General features: G+C 41.0%; 1 protein-coding gene across 1 annotated transcript in view; it reads left to right on the top strand.

Annotated features, from left to right (window-relative positions):
* The window catches only part of VWA3B (von Willebrand factor A domain containing 3B), a 234686-nt gene that overhangs the window by 3058 nt on the left and 204643 nt on the right, over positions 1-26985 (top strand). The window contains exons 2-6 of the mRNA XM_082746748.1: positions 926-1202; positions 14046-14140; positions 16371-16621; positions 18351-18510; positions 25189-25358. Of these exons, the coding sequence (XP_082602874.1) occupies positions 926-1202; positions 14046-14140; positions 16371-16621; positions 18351-18510; positions 25189-25358 (953 nt within the window). The remainder of the gene's footprint in view (positions 1-925; positions 1203-14045; positions 14141-16370; positions 16622-18350; positions 18511-25188; positions 25359-26985) is intronic.

Below are 26985 nucleotides of genomic sequence, written 5' to 3'. Positions count from 1 at the left end.
CTGATTTCTCTATTTGACTGATTTTCATATCGTAACAGAGACTTGCAGGGAATGTGGTTGGAGTTTTAGAAATGGGAAAAGGGAGTATTTCTGTTGTTGAAAATTTTTACAGCCCAGGAAACAAACACATGTGTTTCACACTCTGGGTACAGAGGTAAGCAGACCTCTCCCTGCCTGAAGGTGTGGTGAGCGGGTTAAGATTGCATTAGAGTCTGGGCCACTCCTTCCCTCTTGTGTACATGAGCTATATTTAGGCAGGTCTAGATAAGTTTAATATGTAGCATATTGCCTTGAGTCCAGTTGGTCCCAGAACAGCTGGTTACATGACTCAGAATGTTTAAGTCCAACTTTAAAACATTTGGAAAGTGAATCCAGGTATTCTAGCTGGGGTGAGCCACAGTCCGGTTCCTCCCCTGTTCCTAGCTCCCCGTTAGACATTCCATCTGTAGAAACACTGTATTTCCTGTCAGGGCTTTACCCTCTGTATCCTCTTTGGACGCAAAAGGTCTGGTGCAATTATAATTGGAATAATTGATTTATAATGAAGGTTCAGGAGAGAATGTTTATTTTCTAAAATGGAAGAGCTTTGCATTTTTCTGATTATAAAAGTCAATCCTCTTTCAGAAATGTTTAAATAATGTAAACATATAAACAATATAGAAAAAGCAAAAACCACATATATTACCACCACACAGATAAAACTACTATAAACTGTTGTCAGTTACCTTTCTAGATGTTTTCCTCTGTGCATACATGGGGATGTATGGATAGATATTGAACTTTGCAGATATATTTTAGCAATATATGTGGGTATCTTCTTTGTCAGCAAATAAGCATCTATATTAAACATTTTTAACTGGTAGATTGAATTCCACTTAATGATTGTGCTGTAATTAATATTAAACCTATCCTTTGTTGATGTCAGATTGTTTCCAAGTCTTCAGCAAGTCTGATTTTGACAATTGCTCTTATGGGAGGTCTCTGTGACTTAGATCCTAATTCAGAGATGGAGCTCTCAGCCTCATCTTCCACCATCTCTGAGCAGCAGCTGCAGGGGCAAGAGAGACAAAGCAACACGAAAACAGACTTGGCTGGGCAGAGTCTCATCTCATCTGAGGAATGGCTTCAACTGCATGGGCTTAAGAGCAACAAATTGACCTTGAAACAGATTCTGTCACAAATTGGATTCCCACATTGTGAAGGTAAAGTACTCATAAAGCAACGCTGGTTGGGAATCCCAATCAGCGTGCCATGCTTTAGCTTTTGAGGGGGCTGCATCAGTTCTGAAGGTCCCCCCCCCCCAAACCACAGGCCTCTGATCTTGTTTTGATCTCACATCCTTATCCATAAAAAATGTGCATGGACCCCCAATATGTGTTTGTTACATAGGTATATGATTGTCAGTCCACTTACTAAACATTGCTTATTTTCATTGCCTAAATATTGCTTAATTTCATTCTTAGTCCTTTTTAAAGATGAAATAAAAAAGAAATAGAAGTTGTATGTATTTCAGCAGATATCTTCTTTATCTCTTGGGATGTGCGAATCCCTTTAGGAGGTTGTTGATTAAGACAATAGCTATGTGTGGTTTCAGGGAGAGTGAGCGATTTTACTGTTGTGGGCTGTCTTATGTGACAGGCTAGTTTTTCTGAACACATTGCTTCGATATTCGGTCCTGAACTCCCAGTAGCGCCGCCGTCCAACAGGGAGTATGGAAATGGGTGAGGGTGTGTTTTGTTTTTGTGTATATTTATTTTCTGATGACATACTGAGTTGAGTTGCTCCTGAAATATAGGGCCTGGGGACCAGGGATACAGAATGTCTTAGGAAGTGTGAGCCTTCCCAGAGTGCCCTGTCCAGCATGGCAGTAATACCCCACTTGAGGAGCACTCCTTCAATCAGGGCAGTTGCCATTACTTGGATTTTACTAATTCTGTATTAGCCAATTAATTAATGAATTAAACACGTATTTATTGAGTGGCCAATAATGCTGTATTTCTGAGATTTTCACCAGTTCCCTTGGCAGCTTTGTTCCAGACTGGTGATAAGGAAGGCCTAGGGGATGGGGGCTCATTTTTTTTTTTTTTTTAAGATTTTATTTATTTATTTGTCAGAGAGAGGGAGAGAGAGCGAGCACAGGCGGACAGAATGGCAGGCAGAGGCAGAGGGAGAAGCAGGCTCCCCGCCGAGCAAGGAGCCGATGCGGGACTTGATCCCAGGACGCTGGGATCATGACCTGAGCCGAAGGCAGCTGTTCAACCAACTGAGCCACCCAGGCGTCCCTGGGGGCCCATTTTAATGCAAGGCCTTGCTTTTCAGGGCTCAGGCTGTGTGCTCCCATTTATCCTTCCACAAGGGGTTATACAGCCCTCTATCTTCTAAATGCAAGGTCTGTGGGATTCCTTTGTAAGGAAACAAAGCAGTTTTTTTTTTTTTTTAAGATTTTATTTATCTATTTGACTGACAGAAATCACAAGTAGACAGAGAGGCAGGCAGAGAGAGAGAGAGAGGGAAGCTAACTCTCCGCTGAGCAGAGAGCCCAATGCGATGCTTGATCCCAGGACCCTGAGATCGTGACCTGAGCTGAAAGCAGAGGCTTAACCCACTTAGCCCAGGTGCCCTGGAAACAAAGCAGTTTAATCTTGTTTCAAGTAACTATAATTCAGTCACTAATATTAGCAAAAATAGCAGTTCTTTCTTTATATTTTGTCAAAGATTTTTCAATCTAAGGTCATGGAAGTTACTGCTCTATGATTTTATTTTCTTTTAATGCCCTTGCTAGGCTTTGGCATCAGGATTATGCTGGCCTCGTAAAATGATTTGAAAGTATCCCCTTCTCCTGTATGTTCTTCTTCTTTTTTAATGTAGTGTTCAGTGGTTCCTTATTTATGTATAACACCCAATACTCATTACAACATGTGCCCTCCTAATACCCATCACCAGCTTACCCCATCTCCCTACCCCTCTCCCCTCTAAAACCCTCAGTTTCCCAGAGTCCATAGTCTCTCATGGTTTGTCTCCCCCTCTGATTTCCCCTCCTTCAGTTTTTCCTTCCTTCCCTGATTGTCCTCTGTGCTTTTCCTTATGTTCCACATATGAGTGAAACCATATGATAATTGTCTTTCTCTGCTTGACTTATTTCACTTAGCATAATCCCTTCCAGTTCCATCCATGTCCATGCAAATGGTAGATATTCATGCTTTCTGATGCTTGAGTAGTATTCCATTGTTTATATGGACCACACATCGTCTGTCGAAGGGCATCTTGGCTCCTTCCACAGTTTGGCTATTGTGGGCATTGCTGCAATGAACATTGGGGTGCATGTGCCCCTTCTTTTCACTACATCTGTATCTTTGGGCTAAATACCCAGTAGTGCAATTGCTGGGTCATAAGGTAGCTCTATTTTTAACTCCTGGATGTTCTGATGGTGCTTTTATGTGGGTGGTACTATTTCTTCTTTAAATGTTTGATGGAATATACCAGTGAAACTTACCTGAGCCTGGAGTTTTGTTTGTAGGAAAAGTTTGATGAGAAATTCTGTTCTGTAATCAGCATAGAGACCTTCTGTTTCATCATGCCGATTTTGAAAAGTTGTGTTTTTCAAGGAATTTGTCATTTTATCAGTGTTTTCTAACATATTGACAAAACATGTTTCATAATACTCCCTTAACATTTTTTTAATGCCTGTAGCATCTAAAGGTGTTCCTTCTTTCATTTCAGATATAATTTGTGTTTTTTCCTCACGTCTTTCTTGATAAGTCTTGTTCAGGGTATATCATAACTCTTCAAAGAATCAGATTTTGGGTTTGTTGGTTTTTTTGTTTTGCCCTGTTCTTCGTTTTCTATTTCATTGCTATCTGCTTTGAACTTTATTATTTATTTTCTTCAACTTCCTTTGAGTTTAATTTGCATTTCTTTTTCTAGCTTAAGGTGGAAACTTAGATAACTGATTTTTAAGCCTTTCTTCTCTTTTCATGTAGACATCTAAAATTTCTCTAAGCATTAGTTTAGCTGAATCCAAATCTTGATAGGTAGTACTTTCATTGTTATTGAATTGAGAATACTTTTTTTCTCTTGTGACTTTTTCCCTTGATTCATTTTTGAAATGTTTAATTTGTAAATATTTTAGCATTTTAAAAGAATCCTTGTTACCTAATTTACTACTGTTTATGTCAGAAAACATAGCCTGTAACACTTTCATCTTTTGAAATGTGCTGAGATTTGTGTTATGTCCCAGCATGTATCTTGGTGCACATTTCATGCACACTTGAAAAGAATGTGTAATCTGCAGTTGTTATATAGTATTTATAAATGTTCATTAGTCAAGATGGTTGGTTTTATTCTATTACAGATGTGCAGTGTCTTTAGAGATTTTTTTGCCTAGTGGCTTTGTCCATTTCTCCCTTTAGTTCTATCAGCTTTATTCATGCAGTTTGAAACTTTAAATACATACACATTTGGGATTGTCATATCTTTCTGATGAATTGACAAATTTTAATAATTTTTCATTGTGCATCTCTGTCTCATATAGTAGTTATTTGACATTTACTTTGATATTGATACAACTCCTTTAGCTTTCTTTTGCTGTATTTGCATGTAGCGTATATGTTTTTAGTCTTTTACTTTCAAACTATCTGTAGTATCTCTTTAAGAAGTTCCTCTTTAATCCATTCTCATAATCTGTCTTTTTTTTTTTTTTAAGATTTTATTTATTTATTTGACAGAAAGAGATCACAGGTAGGCAGAGAGAGAGGGGAGGAAGCAAGCTCCCTGCGGAGCAGAGAGCCCAATGCAGGGCTCGATCCCAGGACCCTGGGACCATGAACTGAGCTGAAGGCAGAGGCTTTAACCCACTGAGCCACCCAGGTGCCCCATCATAATCTGTCTTTTAATTGTAGTGTTTGGTTCTGTACATTTAATGTAATAATTGATGGAGTTAGATTTAGGTATGCCATTTTACTATTTGTCTTTTTCTTTCCTCTGTTTCTCATTTCCTGCCTTCTTTTGGGTAAATTGTATATTTTTAAACCTTTCATTTCATCCCGTTTAAATTTCAGTAGACTTTATAGGTATGCCTTTTTGCATTATGTTTTCAGTGGTTGCTCTCATGATTGAATCGTTGTAACCAGTCTGCTAAAAGTTAACTTTGTACTACATCATGTAAGATGTAAGAAACTTGCAGCAGTATAACTCCACTTAGCCCTACTCCTGTCCCTGGTATTATTGTTTTAATATATTTTATTTTTATATACATCATAAATCTCACAATCAATGTTATAGTTACTGCTTTAGAAAGTCATTTGTCTTATAAAGAAACTGAGTGGGAAAAAATAGCATTTTACAATCCACATATTTACTATTGATGATATTCTTCCTTCCTGTAAGACTTGCAGTTCCATCTGCTATTTGTTTCTAAAGAATTTCTTTTAAGCATTTCTTGTAGTGCAGGTCCTATGAATGACGGATTTTCTTAGTTTTTTGTTTATCTGATTTTGCTTTGTTTTTATTTCACTCTTCTTATTTTTTTGGATGATTGGCTGATACTTATTTTTTTTTCTTTTCTTTTTCTTTTTTTTTTTTTTGGAGAGAGAGAGCACCAGTGAGCCTGTGCCTGTGCATGTACATGCTCATGCGCATATGCATGCAGTGCCAGGGGGTGGGGCAAAGGGAAAGAGAGAAGAAAATTCCTAGCAGGCTCCACCCAGTGCAGATCCCCATGCCAGCTTGATCCCACAACCTTGAGATGCATGACCTGAGCCAAAATAAAGAGTCAGACACCTAGCTGAGCCACCCAGGTGACCCACTGGTTGATACTTTTTATCCTGAACTAGTGATAGCTTTACAGGAAGTTACAAAGATAATATAGACAGATCCCAAGTACCCTTCAGTGAGTTTCTCCTAATGGTTACATCTTATAAAGTTATAGTATAATATCAAATTCATAATTTGACATTGGTTCACTGTATGTGAATAATTCTGTGTAATTTTGCCACTTGTGTAGATTTGTGTAATCATCACCACCGTCAAGATGTACAACTATTTATCATCACAAAGATCTCCATTATGCTACCCCATTCTAGTTGTACAGACACCCTACCCACCAATATCCTTAATTTCTAGCAATCACAGGTCTATTTTCTATCTCTGATTTTCTTATGTAGAGAATGTTTATATAAATGGAATCATGTAGTATGTGACCTTTTGAGATTGGCATTTTTTTCATTTGGCATTATTTCTTTGAGGTTCATCCAAGTTGTTGCTTGTAGCAATGGTTTCTTTCTTTATATTGCTGTAGTATTCTAGAATATGGATGTACCACTGTTTGTTTAGCCAGTTACCATTAAAGGGTAGTTTCCAGTTTGGGGCCATTACAAATAAATCTGCTATGAGCAGTTTACAGGTTTTTGTGTGATGATAAGTTTTCATTTCTCTGGGATAAATGCCCAGGAATATAATTGCTACATGGTAAGTTGTGTGTTTATTTTTTGTTTTGTTAAGTTTTATTTTGTCTTATTAAGAAACTGCTAAACTTTTCCAGAGTAGCTCTATTATTCATTTCAGTAATAATAGGAGAGAAACAGTTTCTCCATATCATCACCAGTGTTTAATACTGTCACCATTTATAAGTTTTAGCTGTTTTAATAGTTGTGTAGTGATAGTTTGTTGTGGTTTTGTCTGTGTTTCCCTAATGTTTAGTTTTGTTGAACATCTTTTCATGTGCTTATTTGCTCTATATTATCTTTGGCAAAATGAATATTTCTTCATGTCTTCTGATCATTTTCTTTTTTTTTTTTTTTTTTTCCTACAACTGACAATACGTTATTCAATACTATTTACATTCCCCGGTAAAATTACACAATGACAATTTTCTTTTTTTAATAATTTTTTATTTTTTATAAACATATATTTTTATCCCCAGGGGTACAGGTCTGTGAATCGCCAGGTTTACAAACTTCACAGCACTCATCAAAGCACATACCCTCCCCAATGTCCATAACCCCACCCCCTTTCTCCCAACACCCCTCCCCCCCAGCAACCCTCAGTTTGTTTTGTGAGATTAAGAGTCACTTATGGTTTGTCTCCCTCCCAATCCCATCTTGTTTCATTGATTCTTCTCCTACCCACTTAAGCCCCCATGTTGCATCACCACTTCCTCATATCAGGGAGATCATATGATAGTTGTCTTTCTCTGCTTGACTTATTTCACTAAGCATGATACGCTCTAGTTCCATCCATGTTGTCGCAAATGGCAAGATTTCATTTCTTTTGATGGCTGCATAGTATTCCATTGTGTATATATACCACATCTTCTTGATCCATTCATCTGTTGATGGACATCTAGGTTCTTTCCCTAGTTTGGCTATTGTGGACATTGCTGCTATAAACATTCGGGTGCACGTGCCCCTTTGGATCACTACGTTTGTATCTTTAGGGTAAATAGCCAATAGTGCAATTGCTGGGTCATAGGGCAGTTCTATTTTCAACATTTTGAGAAACCTCCATGCTGTTTTCCAGAGTGGCTGCACCAGCTTGCATTCCCACCAACAGTGTAGGAGGGTTCCCCTTTCTCCGCATCCTCGCCAGCATCTGTCATTTCCTGACTTGTTGATTTTAGCCATTCTGACTGGTGTGAGGTGATATCTCATTGTGGTTTTGATTTGTAATTCTGACTGGTGTGAGGTGATATCTCATTGTGGTTTTGATTTGTATTTCCCTGATGCTGAGTGATATGGAGCACTTTTTCATGTGTCTGCTGGCCATCTGGATGTCGTCTTTGTAGAAATGTCTGTTCATGTTCTCTGCCCATTTCTTGATTGGATTATTTGTTCTTTGGGTGTTGAGTTTGCTAAGTTCTTTATAGATTTTGGACACTGGTCCTTTATCTGATATGTCGTTTGCAAATATCTTCTTCTATTCTGTCAGTTGTCTTTTGGTTTTGTTAACTGTTTCCTTTGCTGTGCAAAAGCTTTTGATCTTGATGAAATCCCAATAGTTCATTTTTGCCCTTGTTTTCCTTGCCTTTGGCGATGTTCCTAGGAAGATGTTGCTGCGGCTGAGGTTGAAGAGGTTGCTGCCCATGTTTTCCTCAAGGATTTTGATGGATTCCTTTCGCACATTGAGGTCCTTCATCCATTTTGAGTCTATTTTTGTGTGTGGTGTAAGGAAATGGTCCAATTTCATTTTTCGGCATGTGGCTGTCCAATTTTCCCAGCACCATTTATTGAAGAGGCTGTCTTTTTTCCATTGGACATTCTTTCCTGCTTTGTCGAAGATGAGTTGACCATAGATTTGAGGGTCTATTTCTGGGCTGTCTATTCTGTTCCATTGATCTATGAGTCTGTTTTTGTGCCAGTACCATACTGTCTTGATGATGATAGCTTTGTAATAGAGCTTGAAGTCCGGAATTGTGATGCCACCAACTTTGGCTTTCTTTTTCAATATCCCTTTGGCTATTCGAGGTCTTTTCTGGTTCCATATACATTTTAGAATTATTTGTTTCATTTCTTTGAATTCTGATCATTTTCTAATTAATTTTTTTCAGTGTTCAGTTTTGAGAGCTCATTATATATTCTAGATATCAGTCCTTTGTCACACATGTGGCTTGCAGGTATATTTTTCTAGTCTGTAGCTTATCTTTTCATTCTCTAAAGAGAGTTTCTCAGAGCAAAAGTTTTAAATTTTGGTGACTTTATTGATTTATCAATATTTTTCTTAATATAGAGCTTACTAATTCTCAAAGACTATCGTCTATATTTTTACTGAAAGTTTTATAGTTTTACATATTTAGCCCATGATCAGTTTGAGTTATTTCTGTATTAGTTTCATTTTTGGACTGTGGATATCCACTTGCTCCAGGACCTTTATTTAAAATCAAAATCAAAAGGTTTTTGCACAGTGAAGGAAACCATCAACAAAAAGACATTCAGTTAATGTGAGAAGGTATTTGCAAATAATATACCTGATAAGGGCATAATATCTGAAGTATATAAAGAGCTTATGCAATTCAATACAAAAAAACCCCAAACAACCTAGTTTAAAAATGGGAAGAGGACTTGAATAGACATTTTTCCAAAGAAGACATCCAGATAGCTAACAGACCCAGGAAAAGTTGCTTAACATCACTTATCATCAGGGAAATGCAAATCAAAACTAAATGAGGTATCACTGTTAGGGTCTGTAATCAAAGGAGCGAGACTGATACAAAGCAAAGGTCAAGCAAAGCTTTATTTTGACCCAAGCATCGAGAATCAAACTGACCTGTCAGGGCCGTCTCTTGCATAGAGGCGACCCCTCCCAGCCTCACAGACTTTTATAGAGGTAGTTTAGCGGGGCTATACACAGGTGGCCAATGAGATTGCAATACATAGAGAAAACTGCACAGTCATGCTAGGTCTGCCACACACAGGAAAAAACTGCTAGGTAACACACAGGTGGCCAATTGAATTTCAATTTACCCTACTGATTAGATGTCTTCATCTGGCCTGACCAGCCCTTGTATCTAGGCTTTGCAAGTAAGTTCCTCTGGGGGGGCGGGGTCAATCTAAGTTCACTACATAAACACAAAATGACTCCCTCTGGCCAACCAGGCCCTTACAATCACCTCATACTTGTCAGGATGGCTAAAAATAAAAAACACAAGAAATAGCAAGTATTGGTGAAGATGTACAGAAAAAGGAATCCTTTTACACTGGTGGTGGGAATGTAAACTGGTGCAGCCACTGTGGAAAACAGTGTAGAGGTTCCTCAAAAAATTAAAATAGAAATACCATATGATCCAGTAATTCCACTATGGGGTATTTACTCAAAGAAAAGGAAAACACCAATTTGAAAAGATTTTCATGCCTAAGTTTATTACAACATTATTTATAATAGCCAAGATATAGAAGCAAACTAAATATCCATAGTTAGACTAATGGATAAGGAAGATGTGGTATATACATAACAATGGATTATTATGGCTCCATAAAAAGGATGAGATCTTACCATTTGCAACAATAAGGATAGACTTAGAGGGTATTATGATAAGTAAGATAAATCAGACTGAGAAGGATAAATACTATGCGATTTTATTCATGTGGAATCTAAAAAACAAATGAGAAAGCAAACGAAAAGCAGAGTCAGACCTATGCAGGGGACCTATGTTGGTTCCCAGAGTTGGGGTGGAGTGGAGGACATAGGATTCCAGTTATGGAATGAATAAGTCAGAGGAATAAAAAGCATAGCAAAGGGAATATAGCCAATGATATTGAAGTAGCGTTTTATAGTGACATAGCTACACTTACAGGGAGCATATATTGTTTCTTGAAGTTGAGTCACTATGTTGTGTACCTGAAACAAATGTAACGTTGTATGTCAGCTGTATGAAAATAAAAAAATGAAATAATAAAATCAAAGACTGTCCTTGTTGTTTTGAATTGCTTTTGCATCTTTGTTAAAAATTAGGTGGTTGTAGTTGTATGGGGCTATTTCTGGGTTTTCTATTTTGTTTTGTTTCTCTGTGTGTCTGTTTCTACTAATACCATATAGTCTAGATTACTGTAACTGTGTAATGTCTTGAAATAGGCAGACTGATTACTCTACTTCAGTCTTTTTCAAAATTGTTTTAGGTATGGGGCTCCTGAGTGGCTCAGTGGGTTAGGCCTCTGCCTTCGGCTCAGGTCATGATCTCAGGGCCTTGGGATCAAGTCCGCATTGGGGGGGTCTCTGCTCCACAGGGAGCCTGCTTCCTCCTCCTCTCTCTCTCTGCCTGCCTCTGCCTACTTGTGATCTCTCTCTGTCAAATAAATAATAAATAAATAAAATACATATTTAAAAAAATTGTTTTAGGTATAGTTTCTTCACCTTTTTATATAAATTTTAGAATAAACATGACTGTGTCTACAAAAATATTGCTGGGATTTTGATTGAAATTGCATTAAACCTGTATATCAATTTAAGTAGAATTGACATATTTACTATGTTGAGCCTTCCATCCATAAATATTAAATATTTTCCATCGATTTACATCTCTGATTTATCAGCTATTGTAATTTTCGATTACATGTGCTAGCTAGAACTTTCAGTACTATGTTGAACAACTGTAGTGAGAGTAGACATCTTTACCCCATATCAGATCTTTGGGGAAAGTTTCAGTCTCTTACCACTAACTATAATATTAGCTGTAAGTTTTTTATAGAATTAAAAAAATCAAGTTGAGGAAGGTCTCTCATATTCCTAATGTACTGAGAATTTTTACCATGAATTGGTATTGAATCTTTCTGTGTCAATTGAAAGTATCATGTGATTTTTTTTCTTCCCTAGCCTTTTAATTTGATTGATTATACTGATTGGTTTTTGGATATTGAGCCAATATAGCTAATCATTTTTACATATGTAATCATGTAGGATATTAGTTTTCTCTTATTTTAGTACTGCCTTAGTCTGGTTTTGGTATCAGGGTAATATTGGCTTCATAGAACAAGTTGGGAAATGTTCCCTTGTCTTCTGTTTTCTGGAAAATGCTATGTAGAATTTTAATTATTTCTTATATGTTCAGTAGAGTTCTCCAGAGAACTTCTCTATGCCTGGGGATTTCTGTTTGAGAAGTTTTTAATTATAAATTCATTTCCTTATTAGGTATGCTGCATTTCATATTAAGAAAGTTGTGGTAGTTTGTGTTTTTTTGTGGGATTTGTTCATTTCATCTAAGTTGTCTACTATATGTGTGTGGAGTTCATTATAGTATTCCATTATTCTTCTGATGTCTGAGAGGTCTTTTTTTTTTTTTTTTTTTTTTTCCTGTTTCATTCCTGATACCAATAACTCATGTCTTCTCTCCTTTTCTTTTGTCAATTTTATTAATCTTATTAACATACCAACTTTTTATTTAATTGATTTTCTTTATTGCTTTTCTGTGTTTAACTTTCCTGATTTCTGCTTTGGTGTTTATCATATATTTCCTTCTGCTTTGGATTTGTTTTGCTATTTTTTTACTTATTTTATATGGGAACTTAGATTATTGATTTGAGACTTTTCATTTCTTCTTATATAAGCATTTAGTGCTAGAAATTTCCCTCCTGGCAGTGTTCTTCACATTTTTTATAGGCTGTATTATCTTTTTCTTTCAGTTTAAAGTATTTTTTAAAATTTCTGTGGTACTTCCTCTTTGACCCATGGATTTTTTCAGAAGCATGTTATTTAGTTTCCAAGAATTTAGACATTTTCTTGTTATCTTTTTGTTACTGATTTGTAGTTTGTTTCTGTTGTGGAGAGAACATACTCTGTTTGGTTTTAGTTTAAAAAAAAATTTTTTTTAATAGCCATGGATATGATTGGTCTTGGTATATATTCTGTGCTTGTAAAAGAATGCATATTCTTCTGTTGTTGTGTATATTTTCCTATAAATGTCAATTAAATCTTGTTTGTTGATGGTGTTGAGTATCCTTGCTGATTTTTTGTCTAGCCATTCTGTCAGCTGTTGAGAGAGCCGTATTGAAATCTCCAATTATAATTGTAAGCTTGTCTTTTTACCTTTCAGTCCCATCAGTTTTTGCTTAAGATATTTGCAGTCTTTTGTTTGATGATACACTTTTAGGATTGCTGTGTCTTCCTGGTGGGTTGACACTTGAATTTATATAATGTTCTGCTCTGTCCCTAGTAATATTCTTTGCTCTTTAGTTTACTTTTCTGATATTAATATAGTCAATCTGCTTTCATTTTATTTCATACTTAAATGACATCTTTTTCATTCTTATGCTTTTAGCTTATATATGTCTTTTTTTTTTTTTAAATATTTTATTTATTTATTTGACAGAGAGAAATCACAAGTAGATGGAGAGGCAGGCAGAGAGAGAGGGAAGCAGGCTCTCCGCTGAGCAGAGAGCCCGATGCGGGACTCGATCCCAGGACTCTGAGATCATGACCTGAGCCAAAGGCAGCGGCTTAACCCACTGAGCCACCCAGGCGCCCTAGCTTATATATGTCTTAATGTTTGAGGCAAGTTTCTTGAAGATACCCTATTGTTGGGTCATTATTTATTTATTTATTTTTAAAGATTATATTTATTTATTTGAGAGAGAGAGAGCATGAGAGGGAGGAGGGTGAGAGGGAGAAGCAGACTCCCTGCTGGGCAGGGAGCCTGATGTGGGACTCGATCCTGGGACTCTAGGATCATGATCTGAGCCAAAGGCAGTCGCTCAACCACCTGAGCCACCCAGGTGCCATGGGTCATTATTTTAAATCCTCTTTGCAAATCACTAGTTTTTTCTCTCTTTCTAAATTTATTTATTGAGTTTTTATTTTAATTCCAGTAGAGAGTTGTATTAGTGTTAGGTGTATAATATAGTGATTTGACAATTCCTTACATCACCTGGTGTTCATCATGACAAGTTCACTCCTTAATCCCCATCACCTATTTCACTCATCCCCCTACCCACCTACCCTCTGATAATCACCAGTTTGTTCTCTATGGTTAAGAGTCTTTTCTTCCCCCCATTTTTTTCCACTCGTTTGTTTTTTAAATTCTTCATATGAGTGAAATCACATGACATTCAGCCATAAAAAAGAATGAAATCTTGCCATTTGCAATGATGGAACTAGAGAGTATAATGTTAAGTGAAATAAGTCAGAGAAAGCCAATCACTATCTTTTTATTCTTGTACTCAGGCCATTTACATTTAATGTAATTATTAATTTGTTAAGGCTTAGACTGTGTATTGCCTTTTTGACCTTTGCCTTAATCATCGTGGACAAAAGAACCAGGAGACTAAGAAACAAACCTTGTTTTTCCTCCCCATGCATTCATGCATTAAAGAATTATGCATGTCAAAAATAGTTAACTTATATCATAACGCCTAGAAACACTTCATTATTTAGGACAGAATACCAAGTATCATGGATTTTTGCTGTCACTGGAGATATAATTCAAATGGTATCAGAGAAGAAAATTTTGAAATAAAAATAAATGTTGATGATGCATCGTTTTGACTACTTTTTCTTTTTTTTTCTGAGTCGTTCTTAGGGTTTTTTTTTTTTTTTTTTGACTACTTTTCTTTATAAAAATGCAGATTATGTAACTTCTCTGGGGAGACCTGTGGCTTCCCGATATGCTGATGGCCTGTTTCCACAGTTCTACAGACCCGAAGATGGCAGAGTATACAACGTAAGTCACAGTTCTCTTGATGGACAGGCCTTATGACATGCTTCTAGGTCTGGGAGTGGCCTATGTGAGGAGGCACACACTGCTTCCTATCGATGCAGTGGAGCAAGGCCTTAGCAGGGCTGGAGGCTTTCTTGTGACAGTGTGAGAGTGCTGAAAGTTACAGCTTAGGACCTGGGAAGGGAAGCACTTGACCTCTTAGATGAGTGCATGAAGCTGTTGACCAGAAAGTAAAAACCTTTGCATATAAGTACTTTGTTTTGCCTTGAAAATAAAGAAGAAAAAGTAGTATGACTGAGGTTAGCAGACAGGCAAGGGTAGCTGCTGACCTGACAAATGCACTGGGAATAGAGGGCCACTTTTGCAGGTAGTCGTGAACAGAGCAAAAGGCTCCTATTTCTGGAGTCCTTCATTCCAGCAATGCAGCATGTGACTTACGTACCCCCGTAACATGTCTGGCCTTGTGCACACCCTGGCCCACCACAGGAGCTCACAGAGACGCTTGTCCCATCACGTCACTTTATGGATATTTCTTCATGTCAGTGCATGTCTGTGTACCTCCTGGACTTTTACTAATTCTTCTCTTTTTTTTTTTTTTTTAAGGTTTTATTTATTTATTTGACAGAGACACACAGCAAGAGAGGGAACACAAGCAGGGGGAGTGAGAGAGGGAGAAGCAGGCTTCCCACTGAGCTGGGAGCCTGATGCGGGGCTCAATTCCAAGACCCTGGGATCATGACCTGAGCTGAAAGCCGACATTTAATGACTGAGCCACCAAGGTGCCTCTGTTATTTCTTAATGTTTAAAAAGTTCAGGGGTACCTGGTTGGGTCAGTTGGTAGAACATGTGATTCGTCATCTTAGGATTCTAAGTTCAAGCCCTACGTTGGGTGTAGAAATGACTTAAAAATTCAAATCTTTAAAAAAAAAAGTTTGAATTACTTTTTGAACTTAGCCCGGTTCTAAGCAATAATATCCATAGAATCTTGAGTTTGGTGTGCTGTATATATTTTTTACCTGAACTACATGGAAATCAGTACAGAACTATTGAAAACATCCATCTTTGCCATCTGTCGACCTCCACAGCTCCTGTGACATGGTCCCACACTTGTTTCTGTACTGTTGTAGAAAGTTTAATAAGTGCTGTGGATACCAGCAAGAGATTTAGGAATTTTGCCTTTAGCAGCCATGACAAGCAACAGGAGGGGGTGCCGGAGCTTGAGGAATAAGCTGAAGAGAGGCAGGGGATAGAGAAGGAAAGCAGTTTAAGGCGGAGGGAATGGCCCGAACCAAGGCATGAAAATGTGGAGTTATGTGGTGTGTTCAGAAAACACATTTTCCTTAACAGTTCAGGTATTTAGGGGGTTATTCTGAGGGTTGTTAAAGTAAGAGATAAGTACCAGATCTTCCAAACTTCGATTCTTCACAAAAGAGGGCACATTTTTTTTCTTACTCCTTTTCTATATCTCCTGCCTCCCTAAGCCTGCACAGTTGTGCTAGATCTGTGTGACTGATGGTTTGTTTGTGTATGAGAAACTGCCTGCAAGCCTCTGTCACCTTTCAGTGACAGCCTCTGGTGGTATTGGTAGCAGCTGTGAGTGCTGAAGTGATCCAGGTTGGGGGAGCTTGGCCTGGGAGACAAGAGGATACAGGGCACAGGTTGGGAGCAGGAGGGTGAGTCACGGGGGTGGCATCCCTTAGAGGAAGCCAGGCAGATGTGCTGGCATGTCTAGAAGCATTTTCAGAAATATTTTTGGCATGTTGTCCTTAGGAAAACTTTAGTGAGACTTTATTTTTTCCCCCATCTGCCTTTGCTGATCTCTCTTTTCTTCTGCCTAATTCCTTGGAAGTTCTTTTCTTCTACCTAATTCCCTAAAATGTTCCCTGGACATTTGCTGGTGAAGATAATTCTATAATTATAAAGATAAAATGTTATTTAGAAACACCTTTTTTTTTTCTTTAAGATTACTCTATTTTGAATAGATCACATCATCATCATTTCTTCTGTGGGGAATCATCCAAAGGGTTTCTTAGTTGAAAGATTGGAACAATTCCTCATGGATTATGTGGGGTTTAGAGGATCATCTACAACATGCTCAGTTCTTGATGGCAGAGGCCATGAATCAGTGGGCCCTGTTGTTCCTGGCTGCATGATAGTTCAGATGACATATGTTGGTGTGTTTTTGTTCTGTTTCTTTTTTCTTTTCTTTTTTTCTGCATTGATTTTCATTAAGTTGACAGCTAAATCAGAACTGATCTATCAGTTTGTGGAACATTTAACACAAGCTGTGGAGAGTTACAAGCAGCGGATGGACTGGCTCACCAGCAGAAGCCGGCAGATTTTTGGCGTCATCTTGGAACAGTGCATTACCATAGTGCTGGATTTGGGCGGCATGCTGGAGGAGGAGCTTAATCTGTGCCAAGATGCTTTAACAATGGTCCTCCAGGAGCAGGTGGCTCACATAGCCAAGTTTAATATCATACGGTGAGTTCCCACTGGATGGGGATATGTCAGTGAAACTTCGTAAGGAGTTTTCATATATTTGAATATTTTTTTTTAAGATTTTATTTATTTATTTGACAGAGAGAGATCACAAGTAGAGAGACAGGCAGAGAGAGAGAGAGAGAGGAGGAAGCAGGCTCCCTGCTGAGCAGAGAGCCTGATGCGGGACTTGATCCCAGGACCCTGAGATCATGACCTGAGCCGTAGGCAGCGGCTTAACCCACTGAGCCACCCAGGCGCCCAGTTTTCATATATTTGAAGTGAAGTAACATATCTTTGGGGAGGGAGGAGGTATTATCTTGTCATTTCCTAGAATATATAATTCCAGCAGAGGATCCACAGTGAAAACTTGTATCTGCTTTGCTTAGTTTTCAAATTGGAAGAGATTTAGAAACATACTTTTCTTCAGTGCATGGCAAGATAAAAATATGAGAATAGGAATTACACTGGATGTATACTTAAGACCACAGAAATCTCTGTGGTCTTTTTAGATTTTAGCCTGAATAATGAATTCAGCCTTGTCACAGATATCTCTGTTTTTCTTGTGACTCCCCTGTAAATTGATCCCCTTAATAGAACAGCAGGTGGCCAGCTTTGTAGAATTTCCATATTTCAGAGTCTTCACAGTCAGTTACTATGGATTCTTGGATTCAAGAGAATTTAGGCTCTAAGGCCAACTTCTCACATGGAACAGTGGCTGTACCTTCCTGACAGGAAAAATCTGGATGAAGGGGACATCTGCCTACTTGAGTTTTTCTTTTGAAGAAAATATTTTCAGCTAAACAGATGACATCTTTGGGGATGTTGCCTAATTGTGTTCTAGCCCAGATTTCTATTTCTGTTGCAGATCTATTACTGAAGGAATCAAGTCTTAAGTCTGCAATGCGTTAGCTTTCTTGGAAATCTATGCTGTAGCATTTAGGCCACTCAGCCAGATTTCTACCCAGAGGGGCCACATAGAGGTGACATAGGTGTGAGGCAGCCTCTGTCTCAGGGCGGTTTATGAGGGACAGCTCGGGCTGGTTCAATAGTCCATGATCCATATAATTCTTAAAATTATGTATGCATATGTTACTTATATAATTTGTTCAACTACAAACACAGAGATAAATAGATTCAAATAACTCTTCTTTCTTGGGGGGATTCCATCACAGCTTTCTAAGTCCCAACTACATAGTTTGATCAAACATTCCCAGGATTTAAAAACTAAAGTTTTGCTGAACTCAATACTATTTTTGATCTGGAAGGGGTAACTGATGGGAATTCGGAATGATGAAAACAGTGTCTTAATAGAATTAGAAATAAAATTTTAGAGTAATAAAATTGGTGCTGATTTACAAATCTTAATGCTGTGAATCCTTATAAATTTTCTCTTAATGGAAGATAGTTGTATATAAACCTGCCTGTTCATGAAAATCATTTCCTCAGTAATTTTATTGGTGGCCGTTAATGTTTACGCGTTTGAGATTGTTTAATTTTCCTGTACGCATTGTCTTTCCCAGTCAGTACAGCTCATGGAAGGTAAGGGTGCTTTGGAGACCACTCTTAAATGCTTGCCAGATGTATTGGTAACTTTCAGAGGGCCAGAAACTGTGTTTTCTTTCATTCAGCTCTGGTGATGGTAAGTGGCTTGCTGCTCGCACCTCCGAGACTGAGGGCTGACAGCTAGGTTGCCCACTGCCCCTGTGACATCCTGTGTGATTCCTTTCAGGGTTTCCCAGCGGCCTGTGAAATGGCAGGAAAATGCTGTTCCTGTGACAGAGCAGTCCATAGCTGCTGCCATCAGTTGGGTTGAGAAAGTGCCTTTTGAGCTGGCCGTGAGCCAGGCTAGCTGCCTCGACACTCTGCTGGAAGCTGGGAACGACCAAACGGTAAGTGTGCACCCTGTGATCCTGGTCACATCGGTGGCTTCCACTTTCTCTCTCCACACCCAGTACCCCCATACTGCCTTTCAGCTGACCTGGGTGCCTTTCAGCAGCATCCCATGGAGACCACATCACTGGCATCAAAGGGCCCTGAAAGTCTCAGTCCTCCTCACCTCTGAATTTTGGAACCAATTGAGAAATTGGTGATAGGCCCCAGGTGGAGATCAAAATGGCAGCTTTGGTGATGGCAGAGCTGGAGCAACCAAAATGAGACCCCCTAACCCTGCCCCCTGAGCTTGGCGGGGCTCCCTCTGGGTGATTAGGGCACGGAGTCGACCCCCATTTAGGCAGTGCCCACAGAGCCACTGAGCTCACAGCCACTGAACAGTGAGGCAGGACAGGGATTTCAACACAGTTGTGTTATGTCTCTCATATTTTTGTTCTGTCCTTGTTCTCCTGACAGTTAGCTAAATCAATGCATCTCTTATGGGGCAGAGAGGTTGGGAGATTCTTTGTGGAATCCTGAGGTCAAGGAAATAGGGATTCCCCACATCTACGTTCTGAATCTCTCCCAGTTCCTCCTCTTCACAAATGGATCTGTTATGTGCTTTCCAAGGTGAAGTATATCCATATAGAGGCATCATCTGTTTTTGAATATTAATGCACTCACATGTGCCTTTTTGATGGGCCCTTTTGGACATAAAGCTTTACCTGGAAGAAGTGCTGAAATGGTGGTGGTTTATGTCCTGTTAGCCACAAGGGTGTGTGTTTTTGTGAGTGATTCTAAGGATATGACTTGAAGGGAGTGGCAGGCTTGTGGGGAAGGGCTCTGGGTAGGTGGGGTCCTTTGGGCAGCCTTGGCTTCCCAGGTAGAGATAGATCTGCTTTCCTTTGGGATACGGATACTTAACTACTACTTATGGATTGATATGAGTGAATACTTAATTACTTCTTCTGCTCTGGACTCCTGTGATTCTGTAGTTTTCGAGCTTTACTCTGCTACATTAAGTCCTTTCTTGGGCAAGCAGGCCATGTGCTGGTACCTTGAAAGGGTAGCCCTTACAGGTCACCGGCCTGTTTATTGATACTGAGGAGGATGGTTTAAAATTGGAAATGCATTGTTTATCCTTTCGAAGCCAGAGGAACAAATGGTTCCCATTAAAGAACAAAATAGAAGCTACTTTGTTCTTTGGCCTTTCAAGTTTGTTTTAACATCTGTAAAATTTCAATTGTCTGGACACTATAATAAGCATTCAAGAAATGGAACATTACACAGGCTCTTGGGTGAGTGTGTGTGTGCACGTGCGCATGCCTGCATGTACGTACGTATACACACACACACACACACACACGGGTGTTCTGTTTCTTTGTTCACCTAACTACCTTGGTCATAGCTGACTCTGGTGACCTGTCATGACTTGAAGATTTCCCAATGACCTTTGATTTTTCTATTTACTTTCCTTTGGTTTGTGCTTCTCCTTTCTTGGATTCATCCCCAGCCCAGCAAGTCCTACAGAAGAGGAAGAACCCAGAAAGAGATTAATAGGCACTGATTATCAAATGCTACTTAAAAAGTCCTGAGAAGACTCTGGAGTATGGCAAATATAAAACATACTCAGACCACTGAATTCTTCCTCCTAGAGCTTTATCTGGATGTGGTCTATGGGAACCTTCTAGTAACTGCAACTGCCTCCTATATAAAAGTGCTATGCCCCATGTTTTGTGAAGTGCAGGGGGTAGGCAGAGGAATGGGTTCCCCTAATGGGTTGCCCCTCTGCTCTGTGCCTCATATCCACCCCACTGAGTTTCAGATTGATTCATGTAGCTGGTTTTTTCTATAACCAGAAAAGATACAAGGCTTAAGAAACTTTTGAACAGTAAATCTAGATACCCAGACTTTTGACACTGATGATAACTTGCTTTGGATTAGCATCTCCCAAGAGTGAATCCTGAGAAGAACGAAGAGAGTGGCTGTTGTTTTGTGTTCAAAGATTAACATGGAAGTTGGGCTTTTCTATCTGATTCACATGAAGAGTGAGGGCTGACTGATGGCATTTGGTGAGGGTAAAGGAGGATCCTCAGAGGCTCTTGGCCTCTTTCAGAACTGGGCTTTGTTCCCATAGTCGGGCCAGAAGACCAAACATGCAGGGATGACTGAGGGTGAGCCTTTGAATCTAGAGGAAGCCAGGCAAGGTGGGGTTTACCTGATGGCAGCGCGAGGAGAACACTATTGATGGATGAGGTATTCTGTTGGCTCCTGTGCAAAAGGGTCTGGCTCATGGGAAGGGCAGCATGTGGGGTACTGAGGCAATTTCTGATGTTTTTAAAAGGGCTGGCCTTGTCCTCAGAGTCCAGGGTATGCTGTCTAGCCCAGGCTCTCTGCTCTGCACTATTTTCTGTCCCAGTGTGCATTTTGGGGATGTTGGTAGTTTCCCTGGCCTTAATGAGGAGGGGTGTTTGCCAGGAGGCCCTGGAAAGGCCTGCTGATCCAGGATGGGAGGGCTTGTTTGGAAAGAGAAGGCTGGTTATTCAAAGCCTGATTCCTAGCTGCCTAAGAAGGCTAACTGAGGGGGCTTGCCTTCTGCTTTCAGCAGAAGGCTACCTGCCCAAAGGGTACCTGTGTAGTTCTTGCCTCTCTTCTGTCCGGCTGATAGGGATACATTTGTTTACTTTAAAAAAGTATCTTCTTCACTGGGGGAGTAAATGGGTGAATTAGAGCCAGACCCCTATGATTCCATAAGGAACCTTCACCACTGGACAGTAAACTGAAGGGCTGACCGTACCAGTCACAAGCATGGCTGTGGTTCTGCCAGGCATCAGATCTTTTCACCTTTGTGTCCCTAGAAATGGCGGTGCCTGGCAAGGGCTCAGTAAATGTTTGTTGAAGATTGAAGGAGTGGGAAAGAAGTACTGTTGATATTGTTGAAATTGGGGCTAGATGTGGGTTCGAGAAATTCCCATTCCCCTTGCTATGGTACAGATTTGGGTTTTTTAATTGAAAGGCGGTAGTCTGCATGGAACCAGGCAGGTGAATTTGCTAAGCCTTGTATGACTTCTGTGGGGATAGTGGTTGGAGACAGGAACCCCGAAACCTGGCAGGCCAGAAAGTTGTTGGTGGTCGAGAGTGTTAGGAGGAATTGGAGAACTGAGTTGGATTAACATCAGAAGGGCAGTTACCACCATGGGGTAGGGGGATCAGAAATCAAAATGGGCTGAATAAAGAAAGGGCTACCACAGGTACAGGAAAGATCTGGAAGTCAGATCCAAGGTCTGGAGTTGGTCAAAATTGTTTAAACAGTCAAAGTTGTATGAAGAACAAGACAGAATTTTGCTAGGCCTCTCACTGCCGTTCTGGGTGACTTACTTTCATTTGACTTTGATTCTTGCAGAGTGGAGGTTTTGACAGCCCAAGACTTCTGACAGGCCACAACAGAGGACAGTCAGGGCGGAAGCAGCCGTTCCCAGTCTGGTTCTTCTTTTCCCCCAAACCTGTGTCTGAGAAGATGTCATGGCCCCTTTGGCTGGGCTGAGTGCAGGCTGCCGGGGGCAGCTGCAGAGCAAATGGCCCAGACAGAATAAGGCATTTCAAGTGGAAACAAACGCTCTACCCCCCTTTACGTAAAGTGTCAAGAGTTTTTGACTCCCAGTACAGTAGCTGAATGAACCCCAAGTATTTTCTAGATCTTGTGTTAACAAATTCAGTACAAATTAGCATTTAGGGAAAAATGCTGATCAGTGAGAAAGCTGCTCCTGGTCTGGCTGCTGCTGCTGATCGATCCTCAAGACTGGCCCTTGCCCCGAGTTGCTCAGAGGTACTGGGTCAGGGGAGAGGATTCCTTTGAGGACAGTTCCCCTGAAACCATACCACTTCACCCAGGTTTTAGTCAGTGACATTGATACCAGGGACTAGGAGCCTTGGATGGTGTGACAGCCAAGAAAGTGAAAAGAGTGCCTATCTCTGGCCACCTTCCTATCCCATGATCTTGCTTGTACAGTTTTGGGATTCACATCCATCTCTTTCCTTTCGTTTCTTTTTCTTTTTTAAGATTTTATTTATTTGAGAGAGAGAGAGAGTGCATGAGAGAACTCAAGCCAAGGGGAAAGCAGAGGGAGAAGTAGACTCCCCATAGGGGCTCTCCCATTAGGGAGCCCCGTGTGGGACTTGATCCCAGGACTCTGGGATCATGACCTGAGCCAAAGGCAGACGCTTAATGGATTGAGCCACCCTGGCACCACTCACCTCGGTTTCTAAGAAGTGACCAGCCTTGCCATGATGAGCCGACAGAATGACGTGGTTGAAAGCAAAGGCAGAAGGTCACGCGGTCAGGCAGCTGGATTTCCTAGCTGAAAGACCAGGTCAATTCACCTGTCTAGTCCTCTGTTTCTTCATCTGTAAACTGGGTATGATAACAAGAAATCCTTTTCCACAGGACTCTTGTGAGTGTTGAAAAAAATAGTTCACATTGGTTTATCATCCCAAAGAGCAGATGACCCCAAAGCCATGTCATTTTAAAAGGCATTTTGCCACTTGGTGGAGGATGGGGCTAGGTGGCATATTTACCTTTCTCTCCTGTTTTGTTAGTGTCATTTTGTGAGTGGAAAGAAGAGGCAGGGAGACAGTGTGCCAGAGGGGACTGGGGATGGGATAGGTGGTCTCACTGTAGAGCATGTCCCAGGAAGTCTGTAGCACAGATAATGGAAAACATAGGCAATAAAGCAGCTGAGAAATGAACTTAATGAATAGTGAATTACCCTGGAGCCTGAGCAAAGGAAAGGAAATCCTGACTCTGCTGGCTACAGCAATTTTTAGCTTGATGCAGTCTCAAGGGAAAAACATCTCTGTACAAGGATCTCAGACTCTTGGGTCATTGCCAGCGCAGAGAAGCTGAGTTGGCATGATGTGCAACAGAGGTGCATAGTGTCAGAAGTCGCAGATGGACCACCTGGAGATGTTTGTCCTCACTCACCTCTCTATTGAGCTAACAGATCTTACAAAATACTCCCTGTGCCTATTTTCCTTTCTTGGGCCACATGTGACTTTAGATCTTTATGTGAGATTGAACCCATCCCCATGCTAAGTTTGGGCCCAACCCAGCTGGAACACTAATAACAGTGCAGCAAAGGGGAGCCCATTGAACCCCTCTCACACAAAGTAATGTGGGTGAGGGGGGAGAAGGGAAAGAGAATGCATTTGCTGAGAGAATATTAGTTCCCTAACAAGGGATACAGACATCAACATTTCTTCCTTCTTTCAATATTTTTTCTGCTTCTTGGCAACTGGCTGCAAGAAATATACAACATTGCTCTGTCTTTACTTCCCATTAGGTCCTTTTTAAAATCAGGGATCAGGTTTGAAAGGCCTGAGAGAAAGAGTCATGGGGGTGGGGTGGGCACAGTCAGCCCCAGCTGCTGCAGACAGGGGGGCCCAGCCAGCCGGGGAGCTGACCATAAGTCCTCTTCTCTCTGCATCAGGTGGGTTTAAGTCCCAGGTTTGAGGTTGAATTGAGGTACCTGTGTACCTTCATTAGCAGGGGTTTGTGATTAGAGCAGAGAAAGGCTCATGAGTCCATGACATCTATTTATCCCTTCAAACCCAGTGTATTTTGTGGGGATTCTTCCCCAGTTTTCTGTTGAAACAGTCATGGTGTTTTAAGGGGTGGATGTAGATGGCATGTATTCTGGCTCTCTCTGGGTTTTTAACTTTCTGAGAACTATGCATGCATAAGTGCAAGTTGTCTTGTTTAAACTCAGTCACGAGGTGCACTATATTACCTCCTTTTTTATAAGTGAGGAAACAACTTCTTTCCTTTTCCCCAAGTTCACAGAACTTGTTAGTAGCAAGGAAGTCAAGTACCGTGGAAGGCAGAATCCTCCGGAAGAGGAGGGCAGCGTGGTTGAGGTTGGAGTGGGACTCTGGTCATGGGGTCCCCTTGGGTGGATTTTAACGTGTCTCTAACTGAAGCAGGGAGCATTATGGGATTGTCTCCTACCTGGGTGAGGTGTGCATCTCCCATACCCCTCATTGAAGGTTGGGGTGTGTGTGTGGTGGGGCTCCTGACATGGGTTTGTTCATTCTCCTGTCCCCCTCATGGCCTGGTGTGGTGACGAGACTCAAGGCCCAGTGTGTGGACTTGGTCCCTGACCTGCTGCATAAAGTCAGGACAGGCTTATCTTGCCCACGTGTGCTTCCCCGTGACATGAGAGCAGAGAGTGAGCCAAGTGGAAATAAGCCCTCCTTCCCCCTGTTCTGCCTCAGACTGAGGAGAGATGAATTTGTATTATAGAATTCTGGCACCACAATGGGAAATTATTTGTAAGCTTCCTGCCCACAGTAACTGTGCCCACACTTGCTTTGTGTTGAAAACAGCCACTCCTGACCTGTCTCATGTATCCATGGACTTAATGGAAGCTCTTTCCCACACTAGCCTATCCTGTCCTTCCCAAGTAAGACCCAAGACTGTGACCACTGCCAACAGACCTTGACACCAGGCCTTGAATATCTCACTTCCTGACATTGGCCCCCGAATATCGTCACCAAACATGGATCTGTGCTGCTACTCCTGCTGTCCGCCCCCCCACCCCCCAGGAGCAAAGGCAGTTTTGTAGAAAGTGTACTGCCAGTGAGTCTGGTACAAGTCTAGGGCACTTCAGGGAGATAAACTTGTTGCTTCTCTTATCTTGCAGATTGAATCCATTTACTACTTTGTGGTGGGAGATGTTCCTGAGCAAACCAAGGGGCTCCTTCTTCAGGGGGCTTTGGAGATCCCATGTCCTGTCTGCCCAGTGTCTTTCAATGCCAGAGGAGAAGGCACTATTGCTTTCTTAAAGGATCTGAGTGCCAAGACCCACAGCAGGTAGGCAGAAAATGCGCTCTTGAGTGACAGTGGCGAACTGCCTGCTTGCGCACGATCAGCAGTGATACTCCTAACCATTCTGTTCCTGTGCTCTCCTCCGTCCAGTGGTCTTTAGTCTCCAGGCCTTTTCTTCTCTACCCGGTGTTAATCTTGCCTTGTTATTTTCTGTAATTCTGGTGGTCTGACTTCAGGGGCCCTTGCTGACCCTGGAGAGATTGCTCCCTCCAAGGGTAGCTAATTTCTAAAGAGTTTAGATGGCTCACCCAGAAGTGCACCGTTCCTGTGCAAGCTAACTGATCCAGAGCACCTTGGTGCCAGCAGTCACTCATGCTCAGGACCTCTATTTCCCTGCACCGTTCATGCCAGGGCCGGGTACTGGACATCTTGGCGCAGCTTCTACAATCCAGAACCCATTGAAATTATTCAGCTACCCATCCTAAACCTCACCCATTCCATTCTGCAGGAATTACAATAAAGACTCTTGCCTGTGTTTTCCCCTTATTCCCTCATGCCTCCTGACCAGCCCTGGTGCTGCCCTGTGTGGCATGGCGTACTGTGCTGTGGTGTGTTCCCCTGCCTCTTGAGAGCTATATTAGTAGTCAGTTTGGGTCACCGTAACAGGTAACACAGACTGGATGGATTAAACAACAGAAATATATTTTTCACACTTCTGGAGGCTGGGAAGTCCAAGATCAAGGTGGTGGCTGATTCAGTTTCTGGCAAGAGCTCTTCCAGGCTGCCTTCTAACTTTATTCTCACTTGGAAGGAAGGGAAAGAAGGATGATGAAGGGAGAGAGGGAGAGAGAGAGGGAGAAAGAGAGTGCACAAGCACACCTGTAAGTTCTTTGGTATATCTTCTTAAAAACATACTAATCTTGGGGCGCCTGGGTGGCTGGCTCAGTTGGTTAAGCATCTGACTTCTGATTTCTGCTCAGATCATGATTTCAGGGTCCTGAGACTCCTCAACTGTGATCTCAGGGTCCTCAACTCCATGGGGAGTTGAGCTGCGCTCAATGGGGACTCTGCTTGACTATTTAAGTGTCTCTCCTGCCCTCTCTTGACCATCCCTGCTTGTGTGAATGCTCTTTTTCTAAAATAAATCTTAAAGAAAAAAAAAAGATACTAATTAATTCATTGGATCAGGGCCCTAGCCTTATAACCCCATTTAATCTTAATTGCCTCCTAGAGGCTCTATCTCCAAATACCGTCAAATATAATTACATTGGGGGTTAAGTCTTTTTTTTTTTTTTTTTTTAAAGATTTTATTTTATTATTATTTATTTGACAGAGAGAAATCACAAGTAGGCAGAGAGGCAGGCAGAGAGAGAGAGGGAAGCAGGCTCTCTGCTGAGCAGAGAGCCCGATGCGGGACTCGATCCCAGGACTCTGAGATCATGACCTGAGCCAAAGGCAGCGGCTTAACCCACTGAGCCACCCAGGCGCCCGGGGGTTAAGTCTTCAACATATGTATTTGGGGGTTGGAGACCACAATACTAGTCTATAGCAGGAACTGTGAGTAGCAACCTCTATTTTCAGTGGCAGTTATACTGATCTGGTGCCCTCATTGTAGCTGAATAACAACTGAATATACATTTTAAAACATACCCACCACCTTGTCTGTGTGGAT

The sequence above is a fragment of the Mustela nivalis genome, assembly GCF_964662115.1.
Source record: "Mustela nivalis genome assembly, chromosome: 8".
Taxonomy (NCBI): domain Eukaryota; kingdom Metazoa; phylum Chordata; class Mammalia; order Carnivora; family Mustelidae; genus Mustela; species Mustela nivalis.
This window is presented reverse-complemented; position numbering and strand designations above follow the sequence as displayed.